The 19,917-nt window shown below is 45.9% G+C and overlaps 1 protein-coding gene across 2 annotated transcripts in view; it reads right to left on the bottom strand.

Annotated features, from left to right (window-relative positions):
- The window catches only part of LOC132824888 (plakophilin-2-like), a 56,610-nt gene extending 37,163 nt beyond the window's left edge, over window positions 1-19,447 (bottom strand). Inside the window, exons 1-3 of one of the 2 annotated variants that reach the window (XM_060839728.1) lie at window positions 19,158-19,447; window positions 10,012-10,121; window positions 874-1,727 (exon numbers count right to left, since the gene is read on the bottom strand). In XM_060839728.1, coding sequence (XP_060695711.1) covers window positions 874-1,727; window positions 10,012-10,121; window positions 19,158-19,347 — 1,154 coding nt within the window. In that variant the 5' untranslated portion in view covers window positions 19,348-19,447. The remainder of the gene's footprint in view (window positions 1-873; window positions 1,728-10,011; window positions 10,122-19,157) is intronic. The other variant, XM_060839729.1, reaches the window with a different exon arrangement.
- Between the last annotated feature and the right edge of the window lie 470 nt (window positions 19,448-19,917).

The raw sequence follows: 19,917 nt of genomic DNA, 5'->3' as shown, positions 1-19,917 counted from the left end.
AATTTCCCTACATTTACAAGGCAAAATAGTTCATATACTGGAAAGCACTGGCATTTTCAACGTATTTTCCATAAGATCAGGATTTACCCAAGTGCTTCTAAAGTGTTGTAGGAAATGGAGGTGCCGATCTATTCAGCACAGCAAGCTCCCATGAACAGCTGTGAGATATTAATCAGATTTTAGTGAAATTGGTTGAAGGATTAATATTTGGACATGTCTCAGAGCAGAGCTTCAAATAGTGATGGTGGCTCCTGCATATCAAACTGAGAAAACAAATAGAACTTCAGTGTAATGATTCAACTGAAATACTATATCTCTAATATGTGCAGCATTAACATGGAATCTCTACAGCATGGGAACAGGCCATTTAGCCCATCGTTCCATACTGACTCTCTGTGAAGCATCCTACCCAGACCTACGCTAACTCGGTATTTTCCATGGCTAATTCACCTAGCCTGCACATCTTTGTGGGAGGAAACCGGAGCACCTGGAGTAAACCCACGCAGATACGGGGAGAATGTGGAAATTCCACACAGACAGTTACCCGAGACTGGAATTGAACCCGGGTTCCTGGTGCTGTGAGGCAATAGTGCTGACCGTGAGCCACCATGTCAACCTAAACATCTGAAAGTCAATGCTGTGTTCAAGGGAATTCTCTCATCCTTAATATTGTTCCAGTACAGTACACCTTGCTTAGAATTTGAAGTACTGGTTACATTATTCAGAAACAGGGGATAACAGTCAAGACCTTCCCTCCAAAATAGGTGCACTAAATAGCACTAAATTTAAACAGGAACGATTATGGGGCATCAAGTCCAGTGATTAAATTGGTCTTCCTCATCAGCTTACTGCCTCACCACTGATATTGCTTACCTTTCGGTCAGGTTTGCACGTTCTCCTTGCATTTCATAGTTTCCTTCATAGCTTGATGCCTGGTAACTGGTTTGGGCTTGAGGTTGAGCTTGAGACTGAGGCTGGGCTTGGGCCTCAGCCTGGATCTGGGCTTCATCCTGGGCTTCCATTATTAGACTTTCCGCTGGCATTAACCCTGGAGTAACCATGGGTTTGCTGGTTATAAAACTGTTACTCTGGTGAGATGTTTGGGTCCAGTTGTATCTGTCTCCTACCTGGGCCTGCCTCTTGCATGATTCGCCGTGGTAACTGAAAGCAACTCCCTCTGCATGCTGATCCAGGGCTCGGGTTTGGTTCCTGTCATAAATCCTCGACATGCTTTGACTGAGGCCAGGGCGAAAGTTTACAACGGGGCTGACGGGAAAACTCTCGTTGTGAATGCTCCCATAGGTTTGGGACTCTCTGCTGACGGTGACCACGTGCTTCTGGGAACTTTGAGAAGGAACCCTGCTGACAGGAAGTGGCCTGGAGATGGGCAAAGCAACTTCCGTCTGGGTGTACCTCGTGTTGCTACGCAAAATGGGCTTCATGGCATTCAGTCGACTGCCCAAGTTCCTCTCAACATGGATGACACGCCGACTGGAGGACAAGGTGGGCTCTCTTCCCACTATTCCCTTTCTCAAAAATCTCAATTCCATCCTTGGGCGATTGCGGGACAAAACCGGGCTATTGTCAGGTGAGACCTCTATCCGGCGAGTCGGTTTAATGGTCTGGCTCTGCTGGCCTTGGGACAAGAATTGGCCAGTCCCGGAGGAAAACTGGGCAGCTCCATTCACCATTCTTTGATTAATTCTGTAACCCACTGGTTTCAGGGTCTGTCAGAAAGAAAAAGAAAGACACTTTACCAACATACAACAACAGGTGGGCTAGAAACTGTACAGGTTATACCAACAACAGAGGGATGGGAACAGGAGTAGGCCATTCAGCCCTTCGAGCCTTTTAATGAGATCCTGGCTAATTTGTGGCCTATCTCCTAGCTTTGACCCATATTTCTTAAGCCCTTTAGAACACAGAACAGTACAGGCCCTTTGGCTCTTGATGTTGTGCCAACCTTTTATCTTATTCTAAGATCAAACTAACCTATACACCTTTCATTTACTATCATCCATGTGCTTATCCACTCTCTTCCTCCAATCACCTTAAAATTATGTCCCCTCGTGACAGTCATTTCTGCCCTGGGGAAAAAGTATCTGACTATTCACTCTATCTATGCCTCTCATCATCTTGTACACCACTATCAAGTCACCTCTCATCCTTCTTCACTCCAATGAGAAAAGCATTAGCTCCCTCAACCTTTTTTCATAAGCTTAACAAAAACAAAATCTATCTCAGATTTAAAAAAACAACAACAGATCGAGCATCCACTCCCATCTGTGGAAGAGGGTTCCAAACATCTACCACCCTTTGTGTGCAGAAGTGCTTCCGAACATCTCTCCTGAATGGTCAGGACCTAATTTTTAGACAAGCCATCTAGTTCTCGAATCTCTACACAGTGGAAGTAGCTTTTCATTATCTATTCAGTCCTTTCCTGTTAATATCTTGAAGGCAGTCCAGAGAAGGTACACTATGATGATACTGGGTATGGAGGGAATGCCTTAAGAGGAGAGAGATTGAGTATGTTAGATCTATATTTGTTGGAATATAGAAGAATGGCATTTGGTCTCACTGAAATATCCAAGAATCTTAGGGAACACTTGACAGAGTGGATAGGGAGAGGTTGTTTCCCCTTGGGGACAGTCTAGGACCAGAGGGCAGAATCTCAGAATAAGGAGAAGGCAGATAAGAGGAGGAATTTCTAAGGGAATGGAAGTTGTTGAGGTTGGGTTGTTAAGTGTATTCAATGCTGAGATAGAGAGATTTTTAATCATTAAGGGAACCAAGGGTTATAGGGAAAAGGCAAGAAAATAGAGTTGAGGATTATCAGATCAGCCATCATCTCATTGAATAATGGAGCAGACTCGCTGGGCTGAATGGTCTACTTCTGCTCCAGTGTCAAATGGTTTTATAGTCAGTGCAGTTAAAGGAAGACCTTCCCAAAGGCAATTAGGGATGGACAATAAATGGCACCCTTACAAAGCTCACTTCCCAAGAATGATTAAAATAAAACCTTCAGAGAGTCGTAGAATCACACAGCATGGAAACAAACCATTTTTGCCACCATAATCCCACACTAAACTGGTCCCACTGACTCTGCTTGACCCTTATCCCTCCAAACATTTCGCATTCATGTACTGACTGAAATGTCTGTTCAGCACTGTAACAGTACCAGGTCCACCTCTTTCTCTGCAAATTCATTCCACATGCGAACCACTCTCTAAAAAAAGTTGCCCCTCATGTATTTTTTAAACTCTTTCTCCTCTCACCTTAAAAATATGCCCCCTCAACTTGAAATCCCCACCCTAGGAAAAAAAGACACCTGCCATTCACCTTATCTATACCCCTCGTGGTTTTATAAACCTCTCTAAGTTCACTCTTCAATCTCCTATGCTCCAGTGAATAAAAGTCCCAGCCTATCCAGCCTCTCCTTACAACCTTCTTTCCTGGCAACATTCTGGTAAATCTTTTCTGAACCCTGGCCAGCTTAATAAATCCTTCCTATGAGAGGGTGACTCGACACTATGCCTCTCATTTCGAGGCGAATTCTATTCACTTGTTACTGAAAAATGTTTGAGGTACCATCTCTAACACCTAACCATCTTTTATCATTCTGATAGTCAAAGCATTGCCTGGTTTCATAAAACTTCAATCTTACTAAAATGAGAGGCATGCTATTGAGTTTTTTGTTTCACACTCATCAAGGCAATTGCAAGAATGCCTAATTTCACCGCTCTTTATACTAAAGCAGAAAAAAGGTGATGATTGCCGGAGAAGTCTACGCTCATTGGCAGAGGTATTGCTATGAGGGAACCATAGGCTCCTGAAGCTCCTCCCCTGAATATTCAAAAGAGCACATGGCTGGATCACATCCCTTTTGATTGCAGAGTACAGCTCTTTGTTAATGAATGGATGTCACTTTTGTATGGGTAAATTAACCACATATCAGCATGACTGATCATATTAAATTTAATGTTAGGGTATCTGTTAGCACAGGAGAACATGAGGATTGCAGATGCTGGAGATTAGAGTCGAGAGTGTGGTGCTGGAAAAGCACAGCAGGTCAGGCAGAATCCATGTTTCGGGTATAAGCCTTTCCTGATGAAGGATTTATACTCGAAATGTCAATTCTGCTGCTCCTTGGATGCTGCCTGACCTGCTGTGCTTTTCCAGCACCACACTCTCGTTTCTGTCAGCGCACTCAGGGTGGTTCAGCGAGTGTGGCCAAACTGCGCATTCACAACTAATAACAGACATTTTCTTTTGATTTCTTTATATCAGTTATCCTCCGTGACAATTCTTATGATACAATTACTAGGAGAGTTTTTAACTCCCTGATGTGCTGTGGAAAGGGACCATTTAAAATTCCACATGGCTAACTTATTTCATTCTCACACTGGCACAGCTCACTAAAATTTTCAAAACACAGGAGCTGTCACCTCTGGTTAGTACAGGCTGGGAGCCAGAGCAAACTTCTATAAGAAACACGCATGACCTGAAGGGGGTTGTCTATTAGAAAATCTTGTGGCAATCGTAGATATTCATTTGATTGATAGCAATTAACTTTGGTTCATCTGAAAATGCCCACAGGGTAAGCACAATGTTAAAACAAGTTAATTCAGATACAGAAATTTTGCACCGTGCTTTGGTTTGAACAGTCCGTTGTCAGAACATGAAGCTATTTCTGATATTAGATTACAATCTCCGTGAGCTCTTCCACCCAGTAAAAAGCAGGACTCAGTAAATGACACCAAACACTTACAAAAGGCCCAGTTTACTGAGTCGACACCCACAGGGCAAATTAGTGCAAATATAGAGCGCACAGTAAAAATCACATAACCGAGATAATCTGTGTGTCACTGACAACTGAGTCACAATGCTGTCTCATTTAAAAATGTATACTGAGCTAGCAAGCATGTTACAGCATCATCACAGACCATTCAGCCCATCTGATTCACAGTATTGTTGGTACTCCATATGAACCGCCTTCTACCTCGCTTTTGTCTCCCCTTATCAGCCTACCCTTCTATTCCTTTCTTTCCTGTGTTTACTGAGCTACCCCCATAAACACATTCTTGCTGCTTGTCTTAACCCACTCTCTGCAGCCACAAAGATCCATATTCTGATGAATTTCTGGGGAATAATTCTGACCACCCTATTGGATTATGCGTACTAATGGCCAACTCAGTTCTAAACCCTCCTGCAACAGAATCACCTTCTCTGCTGTATACCTTAATTGCATAGTTTTAAAAGATCTCTATGAGGTTACCCTTGAACCCTCTCTTTGTCAAAAGGAACAGGCCCAGCCTATTCAATACTACTTATTGGGTAGTGTCACATCAGGCAAGAGTTCTAAAAGTGTTATTGTTCGAACTGAGCTCCGCCAAGTCTAACATTATCACACAGCCTTTGGGTGGAGAATCTGGCATATGTGTCTAACTCATCCCTTCTCTAAGATTTTACACAGCCTGCATAGGGTTACTGAGATGTGATACCTTCAGCATTGCAGTGATAAGACAGTTCACCAAATTTTATTGAAGCCTTATTGTCATGGACTCATCAGAATAATTTGCAAGAATACCAATTTAAAGGGAAGCCAGTGGCTCAGTGGTTAGCACTGACACCTCACAGCACCAGGGACCTGGGTTTGATTCCAACCTCGGGTGACTGTCTGCGTAGAGTTTGCACGTTCTCCCTGTGTCTGTGTGGGTTTCCTCCAGTTTTGCCCCGCAGTCCAATGATGTGCAGGTTAGGTGGATTGGTCATGAGAAATGAAGGATAGGGAGTCGATGTGGGTGGGATGTGTTTTGGAGGGTCGGTGTGGATGGGCAGAATAGCCTATTTCCACACTGCGCGGATTCTAAACTTGATGAGACAACGTGGAAAATGCACCACTTAATGCTGATTGACACAATGCCAGATTCTAGGCGAAAGTGAGGACTGCAGATGCTGGAGATTAGAGTCAAGATTCAAGTGGTGCTGGAAAAGCACAGCAGGTCAGGCAGCATCTGAGGAGCAGGAAAATCGACACTTCAGGCAGGAGTCCTTCATCAGAAAGGGCTCCTGCCCAAAACGTTGATTTTCCTGCTCCTCGGATGCTCCCTGAGTTGCTGTGCTTTTCCAGCACCACTCGAATCTTGACGATGCCAGACTCTGATTGGTCAAGGCATTACCCAGAGAACTGAAAACGATGAGTGGCTGTCAATTATTTTATTGGGCTGAAACAGTTGCAGTGTGCGCTCATCTTTCTGTCTGTAAAGAACAGAGACCTCTGTGTTAATAATATTTAACTTCCAGTACACAGGACCATCTGGTCGAATAATACATTTAGCTTCCAGTGCACATCAAGTGCTTCACACGGCAAGTCCAACCATCAATGTCAAATGTTTTATCAGTGTCATTCCTTGTGCCCCCAGGATAGAACAGCAAATGTTGTCCAGTTCAAGAATCTCATCTGATGTTAGCTACTGTTGCAAACTGCGTCCCATTAACAAAGACTAGAGTCTCTTCTGTGAGGCCTGTTTGCGATCCATCTTCCACTGCAGACTCTTGCTCAAGCCCTTCATGGGAGGGAGGGCTCGTAACAGCACAATACCCCAACCAGAAAAACTAGTGGTACCCAGATATCACATCGTGCCATGACATAGACTGTCAGAACAGAATTAAGACATTCAGCCCATTTTGTCTGCCCTAGTATTCAATCATGGTTGAATGTTTCTCAATCCCATTCTCATCCCTCCTCCCTTGATCAGTGACTATGATGAGCCTCTTGTCACTATTACAATCTGGTGAGAGGGCCAATCATTTTGAAACCCTGGTAAAAACAAAGACTGCAGATGCTGGAAACCAGAGTCTAGATTAGAGTGGTGCTGGAAAAGCACAGCAGGTCAGGCAGCATCCGGGGAGCAGGAAAATCGACATTTTGGGCCAAAGCCCTTCATCAGGAATAGAGGCAGGATGCCTGCAGAGAGGAGAGATAAATGAGAGGGGGGGGGGTGAAGAGAAAGTAGCATAGAGTACAATAGGTGAATGGGGGTGAGGATGGAGGTGATAGGTCAGAGAGGAGGGTGGGGGAAGGTAGCAAAGAGTACAATGGGTGAATGGGGGTGGGGGTGAAGGTGATAGGTCAGAGAGGAGGGTGGAGTGGATAGGTGGAAAGGAAGATAGGCAGGTAGGACAGGTCATGAGGGTGGTGCTAAGCTGGAAGGCTGGAGCTGGAGTGAGGTGGGGGAAGGGGAAATGAGGAAACTGGTGAAATCCACATTGATGCCCTGGGGTTGAAGTGTTCCGAGGCGAAAGATGAGGTGTTCTTCCTCCAGGCATTAGGTGGTGAGGGAGCGGTGGTGGAGGAGGCCCAGGACCTGCATGTCCTTGGCAGAGTGGGAGGGGGAGTTGAAATGTTGGGCCACAGGGTGGTGAAACCCTCTCATGCGCTGTGATACTCTTTAATTATGTTGAAGGCAGGCTGTACACAGAGTGCTCCATCAGGAATCCACACAATTCTATCCCACTCAATATAAACCTCAGTATTCTGTTTTTTCTCAGATGAATTTGGTTTGTACTTCTTCTTGATTAGATGGTTAGACTGATCTGTTCAAGGTGATTAAAAAATGTTAAAAGGAACTCAATGGTGGTGGGGTAGTGACAGAGAAAGATCAAGGCCTGAAATCTCTCTTCACGAACTGCCTGGAGGCTGTAGTCTTCTGCTGGTGACAGTGTTCACAGTATTTCACAGACACAGCAGACAGTTTGCTGACCAGGTGAACAACCCAGAATGACTTACATCTCCCATTACTCTGCTGTAAGTAACTGATACATCGAAGGTAAGTAAATGGAAATGGAGGAAACAGCCAAAGGACCAACACCTTAAACAAATTTATTGTGAGACAGAGCAACTGAAAAAACACTTTACTTGCATTTATATAGCACCTGTTAAACATCCAACTGTGCTTCACACAAATGACTGTCAAACAAAATTGGATACTGGTTTGTATTAGGGGATAGTGAGGGAAGTGACCAAAAAAATTGATCAAAGGGATAGGCTTTAGGGAGTGTATTGAAGAGAGAGAGAGCCAGTGAGGTGTAGGGGACAATTCTGGAATTTGGTGCCCAGGCCAGCTGAAGGTATGACCCTCAGTGGTGCAGCGATTAAAGTCAGAGATGATCCAGAGACGGAGTCTGAGCAGTGCAGAGCTTTGAAGATGGTAGTGCTAGAGAGGCTCCAGTGTAATGGACAGTCAGTGTTGCAGAAAGTTTGAAATTTGACTAGCGGTTAGAAACAGCAGCTTAACTGATTTGTATAAAGTGGCTCCTAAATAATAGAACAAATGTGAGGGTAAATGATAGAACAATATTTCAAAATTATTGTTACCCTGGAGAGTGGAGACACTTGCACTGCAGGAAAACATGGGGATCAAGTGTTTCTACCAATCCAAAGTCAAGGCTGTGCTGAGAACACTCAGACTGAAAAACAACCAATTTATTGATCATTTGCATTGTGTTCCTGATCGTTACGGTATGTAACTGATCAACCTATCATCAAACAAGTGACAGAATGATTTAGTTCGCGGTGAGCCACAGAAAGCAATCTCACCTAAATGGCAGCTTCTTCGATGAGATTCCCATCCAGAGACATTCAGATCACAATCAGGATGGACGCCCTCAGTATATGGGCTGAAGGAGCACCACCCTGAGGGAGCATCACCCTCAGAGAGTGCCACCCTGAGGGAGCACTGCACTCAGGGAGTATCACCCTGAGGGAATACCGCCCTGAGGAATACTACTCTGAGGAGAGCTGTACTGAGGGAGTGCTGCATTCATGAAGCATCACCCAGAGGGAGCACCACACTGAGGGAGCACCGCACTGAGGGAGCACCGCATGGATGAAGCATTACCCTGAGGGAGAGCTGCACTGAGGAAGCACTGAACTGAGGGAATGCCACACTGAGGGAGCCTCGCTCTGAGGGAGCACTGCACTGAATGGCACCAACACTGGGTGAGTCCCACCCTGAGGGAGTACCGCATTAAGGGAGCACTGCCCTGAGGGAGCACCGCACTGAGACAGCCCTGCTAAAGGAAAGTCACACTGAGGGACTGCCACACTGAGGGAGCCCCGCACTGAGGGAGCCCCATGCTGAGGGAGAGCCACACTGAGGGACCCCCACACTGTGGGAGTGCCCTGCCCAGGGAGTACTACACTGAGCAAGTTCCATGCTGAGACATTAAACTGCTGCCCGATACAGTGGAGATTAAGCCTCCCATAGCACTATTTCAAAGACATGTAGGGCAGGTTTCCCATGTCCTGACAGACATTTTTCCCTGAAGCCAACACAAAAAAAACAGATGATCAGGTCAATGTCCCCTTGCTGCTTGTGGGAGCTTGTTGTGCTCAAATTGGCATCTGCATTTCCTGATTACAATGTGACTACACTTTAAAAGTTTTCAGTCTGTAAAGCGTTTTTCTGAATATCCTGATGTGCTGTGAGGTGCTATATAAATGCAAGTTCTTTCTTTCATTCAGGCCCACTGTAGCAATAAGTTGGGGTGATTCGGTTACAGTGGAAACCATCAGAGTCTGCACTGAGTATCCAGGACTCACTATCCCCAACATGGTGCAGGAGCAAACCAGCATGTAACAAGTTGAAGGTGTCTAAGTTAACGTCTCGTAGATTCAGTGTTAGGACCATAGAATCGGGAGGAGGACAGTCAGCTCCTTTTTTGAGTTTGATCTGTCAGATGACAACTGATCTGTGACCTAACTCCACCCACCCACCTTGATTCCATATTTCTTTGTCGCCTTGACTTAGAAAAACAAACTGTTTTAAAATAAACTGAGCTAACATCTGTTGCCTCTTGTGGGAAGGCATCACATGATCCTACCACTTGTTGCATGAAACATCATTTGCTAATTTTACTCCGGTGTGGCCCAGCTCAGATTCTCCTAGATTGCCTGACTGGAGGAATAAGATTCACACCATGAACAGCACGCATTCACCAATGACCTACCTCAGTGTAACCATATCGAGGCCCTGGGAGTGGCAGTGTCGGATATCCAAATGGAGGGATCGCCATGGAACTAACGTAATCAGGGGCACTGAGTGTCCGCTGCACCCGGTCTACAAATACAATGGCACAATTAGCAAATCTGTTCAATCTATCACATAGAATGAACACACACACACACTGATTAGATTAGATTAGATTAGACCACACTCCCATAATCTCTCTCTCTCTCTCTCAGACACACACACACACACACACACACACACACCACAATGCAAGCAAAAGAAACACCATTCTGGGATTCACCCTATGCAACGGGAGAGGGAGAGAGAGTCAGTGACTTGTTACAACATCCCAAGGCACCTCAAGGGAGCGATTATCATGAAAAATTGAACAACAAGACACATAAGTAGACCACATGACAGGAAACTCAACTGCTACTTAAAGATATATTTTGTCGGTAAGAGTGGCTGAAAGAAGGCGAGATGGGTAGAGGGGTTTATGGAGATAATTCTAGAGCACAGGGCACAGAAAACCAATGGAACGGTGAACAGTGGTGGGAAGATGAAAACTTCGGTGAGCAAGAGGCCAGAATGGAGGAGCAGAAAGATTTCAGAGGTTCATTGGCTGGTGGAGGGGCAAGAACATAAAGAGTTCATTCCAAGATCCAGTTCCTACTCTTTCAGTGCATTCCTTACAATGCTACCCTGGTTGCCCTTCTTCACAGTAATTATTTTTAACACATTTGCTAACATTCCCACTCAGAGGAACATTGGTTCTAACACCATTCTGGAGAATTTTCAACAATTTTTGTCCATTACTGGGGCTGCACAGTCAGAGGTGGTGTGTTTCGAGATTTTGAAAACGTGACCACTATTGAATTGTGGGAAACATAGAGACTAATCTGCAGGATCCCGTAAGCAGTGATGTGATAAATTATGGGATCACTTGCTTCTGCTGTTGTTACAGGGATAACTGTCGATGAGTTCACTAGCTGAACTCCCCTGGCATTCTGCAAAATCATGCCAAGCGATCTTCTATGACCACCTTCCAGGACTGGTTGACAACTGAGTTCTGACCTTTCAGCTATGAAGAGAGGCTAAATAGGCTGTGTTTGTTTTCCTTATTGCAGAGAAGGCTGAGGTATACAAATCTGGAAGGTCATAGATTGTGTGGCTGAGGAAAAGATTTTCCCCTTATTAGAGGGACTAATAGTCGGCATAGGGGTTTCGAGGAGATTAACAGAAGACTTATTTAACTCAAAGAGTCATGGGGACTGGAACTCACTGCTTGAAAGAGTGTTGGAGGCAGGAACTACCACAATATTGAAGAAATATTTAGATAAATACTTCAAGTGCATTAGCATTCAAGGCCATAGGCCAAGTGCTGGAAAATGGAAACTTTGCAAATAGGGGCTTGATAATGAGTATCACCATGATAGATTGAACGGCCTCTTCCACTGCTGTAAAACTCTATGAGATCTGTATTCAGCTCTCTGAACCACCACTTTCTAATTCAATGGTTAAAGAACTTGATTGAGTTTTCTGAAGAAGTGGTGGCTCAGTGGTTAGCACTGCTGTCTCATAGCGCCAAGGACCCAGGTTCAATTCCCACCTCGGGCGACTTTCTGTGTGGAGTTTGTGCATTTTCCCCATGTCTGTGTGGGTTTCCTCCCACAATCCAAAAATGAGCAGGCCAGGTGAATTGGCCATAGTGATAGGTGCATTAGTCAGGGGTGGATATAGGTTGGATAATTGGGTCTGGGTGGGTTGTTCTTCAGAGGGTTGATGTGGACTTGTTGGGCCAAAGGGCTTGTTGCCATACTGTAGGGGATCAAATCTGTCTTATGAAGAGGATTGATAAGGGTGGAGTGATGGATGTGATCTATATAGACTTTAGTAAGGCGTTTGGCAAGGTTCCTCATGGTAGACTAGTTAGCAAGGTTTGATCACGTGGAATACGGGAAGAACTAGCCACTGGGATACAGAACTGGCTCAAAGGTAGAAGACAGAGGGTTGCCTTTCAGACTGAAGGCTTGTGTCCAGTGGTGTGCCACAAGTATTGGAGCTGGGTCCACTGCTTTTCATCATTTATATAAATAATTTGTATCAGAACGTAAGTTTGCAGTTGACAACAAAATTGGAGGTGTAATGGACAGTGAAGAAAGTTACATCAGATTACAACGAGATCTTGATCAGATGGGCCAATGGGCTGAGGAGTGGCAGTTGGAGTTTAATTTAGATAAATGTGAGGTGTTGCATTTTGGAAAGACAAATCAGGGCAGAACTTATACTCTTAACATCCTGGGGGGTGTTGCTGAACAAAGAGACCTTGGAGTGTAGGTTCATAATTCTTTGAAAGTGGAGTCACAGGTGAAGAAGGTATTCGGTATGCTTTCCTTTACTGGTCAGAGCATTGAGTATAGGAGTTGGGAGGTAATTTTGCAGCTGTACAGGACGTTAGTTCGACTACTTTTGGAATATTGTGTGCAATTCTGGTCTCCTTCTTATTGGAAGGATGTTGTGAAACTTGAAAGGATTCAGCAAAGATTTACAAGGATGTTGCCAGGGTTGGAGTGTTTGAGCTATAGGGACAGGCTGAACAGGCTGGGGCTGTTATCCTTGGAGCATTGGAGGCTGAGTGGTGATCTTTTAGAGGTTTATAAAATCATGAAGGGAATGGATAGTGTAAATAGTCAATGTGGGTTGGGAGGACCAGAGGGCATAAGTTTAGGGTGAGAGGGGAAAGATTTAAAAGGGATCTAAGGGGCAACTTTTTCACACAGAGGATGGTGTGTGTATGGAAATGAGCTGCCAGAGGAAGTGGTGGAGGCGGGTACAATTACAGCATTTAAAAGGCATCAGGATGGGTATATGAATAGGAAGGGTTTAGAAGGATATGGGCCGAATACTGACAAATGGGACTAGATTCATTTAGGATATTTAGTCGGCATGGCTGAGTTGGACAGAAGGGTCTGTTTTAGTGCTGTACATCTCTATGACTCTATAACTGGGGAGTGCTAATGTTTTTGGATTAGTGAGCCAGACGACCAGGCTAATGCCCTGGACACATTCAAATCTCATCATGGGGCAACTGGTAAAGTTTGATATTAGAATCTCATCCAAGTAATGGTGACCATGTCAACCATCATTGGTCATAGAGTCATAGAGATATACAGCATGGAAACAGACCCTTCACTCCAACCCATCCCAACCCAATCTAGTCCCACCTGCCAGCACCCGGCCCATATCCCTCCAAACCCTTCCTATTCATATACCCATCCAAATGCTTCTTAAATGTTGCAATTGTACCCGCCTCCACCACTTCCTCTGGCAGCTCACTCCATACACATACCACCCTCTGTGTGAAAAAGTTGCCCCTCCTTCTAGGAAAAGTCCATCTGCTAATCTAATATCCTTATCTAGTCTGGTCTCCATGTGACTCCAGACCTACAACAATGTGGCTGACTCTAAACTGCTCTTTGAAATGGTCTTAGCACACCGCTCAGTTGAAGGGCACTTGGGGGGTGGTAACAAATAGCTGGCCTTGCCAGTCACATCCACATCCCAAAGAATTTTTAAACCATCCGACGCGTCAAAACTGACAAAAACAGAATCTTATGCAAAAACAGAGAAAAATCTCAAAATGCAGAAAAGTATGTTAATATCAACTCAAACATCTGTGTGGTGGCAGAGATAGTTAAAGATTGCAGTTAAAGATGGAATTACCTGCTTTTATTTAGAGACACTGTGGGAGGGAGACCTGTTCCCTGATTTTTTATCTGCAAGCAGGAGCTAATCCCTTCAAAATTCCTCCCTGACTTGCTCGTTCGTACTAAAGACGTTAATCCGCCAATAATGCAAAATAAATTTGAGACAAATGCATCAATATTTCATTGAGCTATTCAGGGTTTCCATCTGGTGGGTTCAGCTGGAGATTGAAAGTTTGGTGGGATAACCCTGAACTGACTTCTTTATGGAGGCAGACTGATAAAGAGAGCCCACAACTGCATAAGGAGGCATAGATTCGAGATGGAATGGGATTGATGAGTGATGAGACTGCAATGTAAAATGCAGGCACTGACACATGCAATTAACAGGAGCTGCTGTAATGATTGTTATCAGCAACTATTTGGAGCTAATTTATCACTGCATTAAATGATAGCATCTCTGACTTGCAACTACCACTCTTCTTTAATTATCACTAGTTCAGAATCCAGGAACTCCTTCCCTCCTCACGTTGTGAGGCTGCTACATTGCATGGACTGCAGCGGTTTCAGAAAGTAGCCCAGCACCACCTTCTCAAGGCCAGAGATGGGCTACATAGAATGTTACAGCCCAGTACAGGCCCATTGGCCTTCGATGTTGCGCCGACCTGTGAAAATAATCTGATGCCCATCTAACCTACACCATCCCACTATTAACCTTATGTCCAATGTTCATTTAAATGCACTTAATGTCGGCGAGTCTACTACTGTTGCAGGCAGGCCTTCCCACACCCTACTACTCTCGGAATGAAGAAATGACTCCTAAATCTATCACCCCTCAATTTAAAGCTATTTCCCCTTGTCTTAGCCTTCATCATCTGAGGAAAAATGCCCTCGCTGTCCACCCTATCTAATCCACAGATTATCTTATGCATCTTGATTAAGTCACCTTTCAACCTTCTTCTCTCTAACAAAAACAGCCTCAGTTCCCTCAGCCTTTCCTCGTAAGACCTTCTTTCCGTACCAGGTAGCATCCTGGTAAATCTGCTCCGAACCCTTTCAAAGCTTCCACATCCCTCTATAAAGCAGTGACCGGAACTGCATGCAATACTCCAGGTGCATCTTATACAGCTGAAGCATGACCTCGTGGCTCCGAAACTTAATCCCCTGTCAATAAACGCCAACACACCACATGCCTTCTTAAAAACCCTATCAACCTAGGTGACAACTTTCAGGGATTTATGCACTTGAACACCGAGATCTCTGTTCTTATCTATATCCAAATCTTCCAAAATTGCTGAAACCTCCTGTTTGTCATCCTCAATCCCATTTAATCTTGTAGCTTATATCTCCGTATTCTCACTAACATTGCCCTTTTCCAAAGTGAATAGTGATGAAAAGTATTAATTAAGCATTTCCCCATGTCCTCAGATTCCACACACAATTTCCCACTATCTTTGATTGGCTCTAATCTTACTCTAGCCATTCTTGTATTCCTGATATATCTATAGAAAGTCTTAGAGTTTTCCTTGATCCTATCCACCAAAAACTTCTCATGTCCCCTCCTGGTTCTTCTTAGCCCTCTCTTTAGATCTTTTCTGGCTAACTTATAACTCTCAAGCCCCTGAACTAAGCCTTCACGCCTCCTCCTCACAAAACCCTCCTTCTTCCTCTTGACAAGAGCTTCAACTTCTTTAGTAAACCCATGGCTCCTTCTCTCGACAATTACCTCCCTGCCTGATAGGTATATACTTATCAAGGGAGTCAGGCAGCATCCAAGGAGCAGGAACATCGGTGCCATGTCGTGCTCCCGCGAGGAGGTTGAACAATTCATCAACTGCACCAACACATTCCACCCTGACCTTAAATTCACCTGGCCCATCTCTGACACCTCCCTTCCCTTCCTGGACCTCTCCATCTCCATTAATGACGACCGACTTAACACTGACATTTTTTACAAACCCACCGACTCCCACAGATACCTGGATTACACCGCTTCCCACCCTACCTCCTGCAAAAATGCCATCCCGTATTCCCAATTCCTCCGTCTCTGTCGTATCTGCTCCCAGGAGGACCAGTTCCACCACAGAACACACCAGATGGCCTCCTTCTTTAGAGATTGCAATTTCCCTTCCCAACGCATCTCATCCACATCCCACACCTCCGCCCTCAATCCTCACCCCTCTAACCATCACAAGAACAGAACACCCCTGGTGCTCACTTTCCACCCGACCAACCTTCGCATTAACCGCATCATCCACCGACATTTCCGCCACCTACCAACGGACCCCACTACCAGAGATATATTTCTCTCCCTACCCATTTCCCCTTTCCGCAAAGACCATTCCCTCCGTGACTACCTGGTCTGGTCCACACCCCTCAACAACCCACCCTCCCATCCTGGTGCCTTCCCCTGCCACCGCTGGAATTGCAAAACCTGCGCCCACACCTCCTCCCTCACCTCCATCCAAGGCCTCGGAGGAGCCTTCCACATCCATCAAAGTTTTACCTGCATATCCACCAATTTCATTTATTGTATCCATTGCTCCCGATGTGGTCTCCTCTACACTGGGGAGACTGGACGCCTCCTAGCAGAGCATTTTAGGGAACATCTCTGGGACACCCGCACCAATCAACCACACTGCCCTGTGGCCCAACATTTCAACTCCCCCTCCCACTCTGCCGAGGATATGGAGGTCTTGGGCCTCCGCCACCACCGCTCCCTCACCACCCGACGCCTGGAAGAAGAACACCTCATCTTCTGCCTCGGAACACTTCAAGTCCAGGGCATCAATGTGGACTTCACCAGTTTCCTCATTTCCCTTCCACCCACCTTATCCAGTTCCAACCTCCAGCTCAGCACCGTCCTCATGACCTGGCCTACCCACATATCTGCTCAACCCTCCCTTCTGACCTATCACCTCCATTCACCTATTGTACTCTTTGCTACCTTCTCCACAGTTTCATCCCCCCTCCCATTTATCTCTCCACCCTGGAGGCTCCCTGCCTCTATTCCTGATGAAGGGCTTTTGCCTGAAACGTCGATTTTCCTGCTCCTCGGATGCTGCCTGACCTGCTGTGCTTTTCCAGCACCACTCTAATCTAAACTCTGGTTTCCAGCATCTGCAGTCCTCACTTTTGCCTATACTTATCAAGGACCCGCAGTAGCTGTTCCTTGAATAAGCTCCACGTTTCAAGTACGTCCATCCCGTGCAATTTTCTTCCCCACCCAATGCATCCTAAATCTTGCCTAATCGCATCCTAATTGCCTTTGCCTGAGTTATACCTCTTTCCCTTCGGTAAACATAACCGAATCATGGTCACTATCACCTACCTCCTCATCTAAAATCTGGTCGGGCTCATTCCCCAGTACCAAATCCAATATGGCATTGCCCCTTGTTGGCCTGTCTACATACTGTGTCAGAAAACCCTCCTGCACACACTGAACAAAACTGACCCATCTAAACTACTTGAACTATAGTATTCCCAGTCAACATTGGGGAAGTTAAAATTTCCCATAACAACTACCCTGTTATTCTCACTCCTATCAAGAATCATCTTTGCTATCCTTTCCTCTACATCCCTGGAACAATTCAGAGGCCTATAGAAAACTCTCAATAGGGTGACCTCTCCTTTCCTGTTTCTAACCTCAGCCCAAACTACCTCAATGGATGAGTCCTCAAATATTCTCTCAGCTGCTGTAACACTATCCTTGACTAACAATGCCACATCACCTTCTCTTTTACCATCTTCTCTGTACTTACTGAAAAATCTAAATCCTGGAATCTGAAACAACCATTCCTGTCTCTCCTCTCGCTATGTCTCTGAAATGGCCACAACATCGAGTGGTGTCATAGCCAGCAATATCTACATAACATAAAAAAAATGAAAATAGTTGTTTGGTCATACGGAACTTGAGTATTGTTTTAAAAAAAAGACCCATTTTACCAAAGCTTTTCATTTTGCACTCATCAGGACAATTCACAAGAATACCAACTTAAAGGGAAACAACTGTATGAGAAGAGAGTGCTGATTGGTTGGCAAGTGTGCTCTAATTGGCAGAGGTGTTGCCAGAGATAAATTATGTTAATGATGATTGACAGTTAACTGTCAGGGTTTGTTTACCTTTTAATGGAGATGGGTTGACTCTAATTGGTCTTAACATTGTCCAGAGAAATGAATCAGTGAATGGATGTCATCTACTTTCTTGAGTTTAATATGGACATACACTGTGCCTGTTATCCAGAGAGTGGTGAGAATGAGGCACCCATTACTGCAGGAAATGATTGAAGCTAACAGTATTGACACATTTGAGGGGAAGCTAGATAAACACGAGGGAGAACAGAATGGAACTCTACACTGACAGGATGAGATGAAGCAAGGTTAGGGAAACGTGTGCGGAACATAAATACCAGCCAAGACCAGTTGTGTCAAAAGATCCATTTCTGTGTTGTAGACACAATGTAACCTGAGGCCATGGGATCTTTGACACGTATATGAAAAGGCAGGTGGAGAGCCCTTAAGGGTCACATCTGAAAGACTGCCATCAGAGAAAGAAATCATCATTCAGCAATTCCACAGTGAGGAAACTGCGTGTAAAACATCAGCAGCAGTCCTTCAGAGAGGGTTTCTCAACACTTGGTCGAAAACAAAACACAGCTGCCTCTTTGACAGCCTCAGTGTTGCCACCACATTCTCCAGCACATTCAAAATATTGTCATCAGCAACACAACATTTGACCTTCGAAAACTTTTGGACATTATGATACAGATTCTCCCATAACCTGGCTCCCATGACTCCCCTTCCCCAGCAATACAAACTCCCCTTCCTCCACACGCCCCTCACATTTCCCCACCCAGGGGAACACAATTTACCCACCTATACAGACCCTCCCTTCCCCCAAACCCAGGGGGTTTTCAGACTCTCTCCACCCCCTGGGGCAGACTCTCCCCACCTACCCAGGGGGTCAGACTCTCTCCACCCCTTTGTGGATAGATTCTCCCCTCCCCACCCAGGGGGATAGTCACTCTCTCCCCTCTCTCCCACCCCAGGGATCAGACTCCTCCACTTACACTTCCCCACCCAGGGGGATAGTCTCCCCCCTCCCCTACCCCTAGGGGAGGGAGATCTCCTACCTCACACTCCCCATCCAGAAGACAGAATCCTGCCTCCTCACCCAGAAGGACAGACACTACCCTCCATGGGGATAGAGTCTCCCCTCGTCACCGAGGGGGCAGGCTCTACCCCCCTCCCCCACTCCCACCCAGGGGACAGACTCTCCCAGCCCCCACCCAAGGGGACACATTCCCCACCCCCCAGAGAGTCAGACTCTCCCTCTCTCAGGGGGTAAATCTCCCCCTCCTCCCCCCAGACCCCGTGCCCTCTCCCTCTGGGGAGGGGTGGTGGTGGTGCTGTCTCCTCCCCAGGGTGTACCCTCCCTTACCTGTGGAAGCCCTCCTGTTCTTGCGGGACATGCTGAGGCTGACCTGCTGCCGGAGTCGGAAGCTCCTGTCATCCTGGCGGGACCAGCGGAGCTTCTCGTCGGAGGGGACAGCCAGGCTGGAGTCCAGGGCAGGCAGGAGCTGCTCCTGGCTCAGCACCGTGCGGATGAAAGGGTCGGCGCTGCTCCCCATCGCGGGCTCCTACTGCTGCTGCTGCCTCTGCCGCCTGGGAGCCCACAGGCACAGGGCTCCTGTCTGAGCTGCTGAGGTGTGTCTGTACTCCAGCCAGATCCCTCCCTCCCTCCAGCGATTGCAAAACCTCCTCCTCCTGCTGCTGCTGCAGACTTCCTCATGGCAAAACCCAACTCTCTCTCCTCCGAGCTGTTTAACTCGGTTCCTGCTGTGCACTGTGTGGAGGTGATCTTTGCAACAACCACTACCTGAAGGAGCGGGGGGAAAGCAGATTGATTAACCATTTTCACAACAGGAGTGAGTAAAATTAACTGCTGGGAAATTGCAAGCGTTGAACAGCGTTTTCCTCATGCCTAATGAAGGGCTTTTGCCCGAAACATCGATTCTCCTGCTCCCTGGATGCTGTCTGACCTGCTGTGCTTTTCCAGCACCACACTCTCGACTTCAATCTGCAGTCCTCACTTTCGCCCAGCATTTTCAAAGGGCCAACACGCCCCAAATGGACCGAATAGACTACTTCTGGGTACGATTCTATGCATTGAATGAGCTTGCACTGCCCTCGATTAGGAG

Source organism: Hemiscyllium ocellatum, chromosome 19 (genome assembly GCF_020745735.1).
Source record: "Hemiscyllium ocellatum isolate sHemOce1 chromosome 19, sHemOce1.pat.X.cur, whole genome shotgun sequence".
NCBI lineage: Eukaryota > Metazoa > Chordata > Chondrichthyes > Orectolobiformes > Hemiscylliidae > Hemiscyllium > Hemiscyllium ocellatum.
Note: the sequence above shows the minus strand (reverse complement) of the source record. Positions and strands in the feature narration are given on the sequence as shown.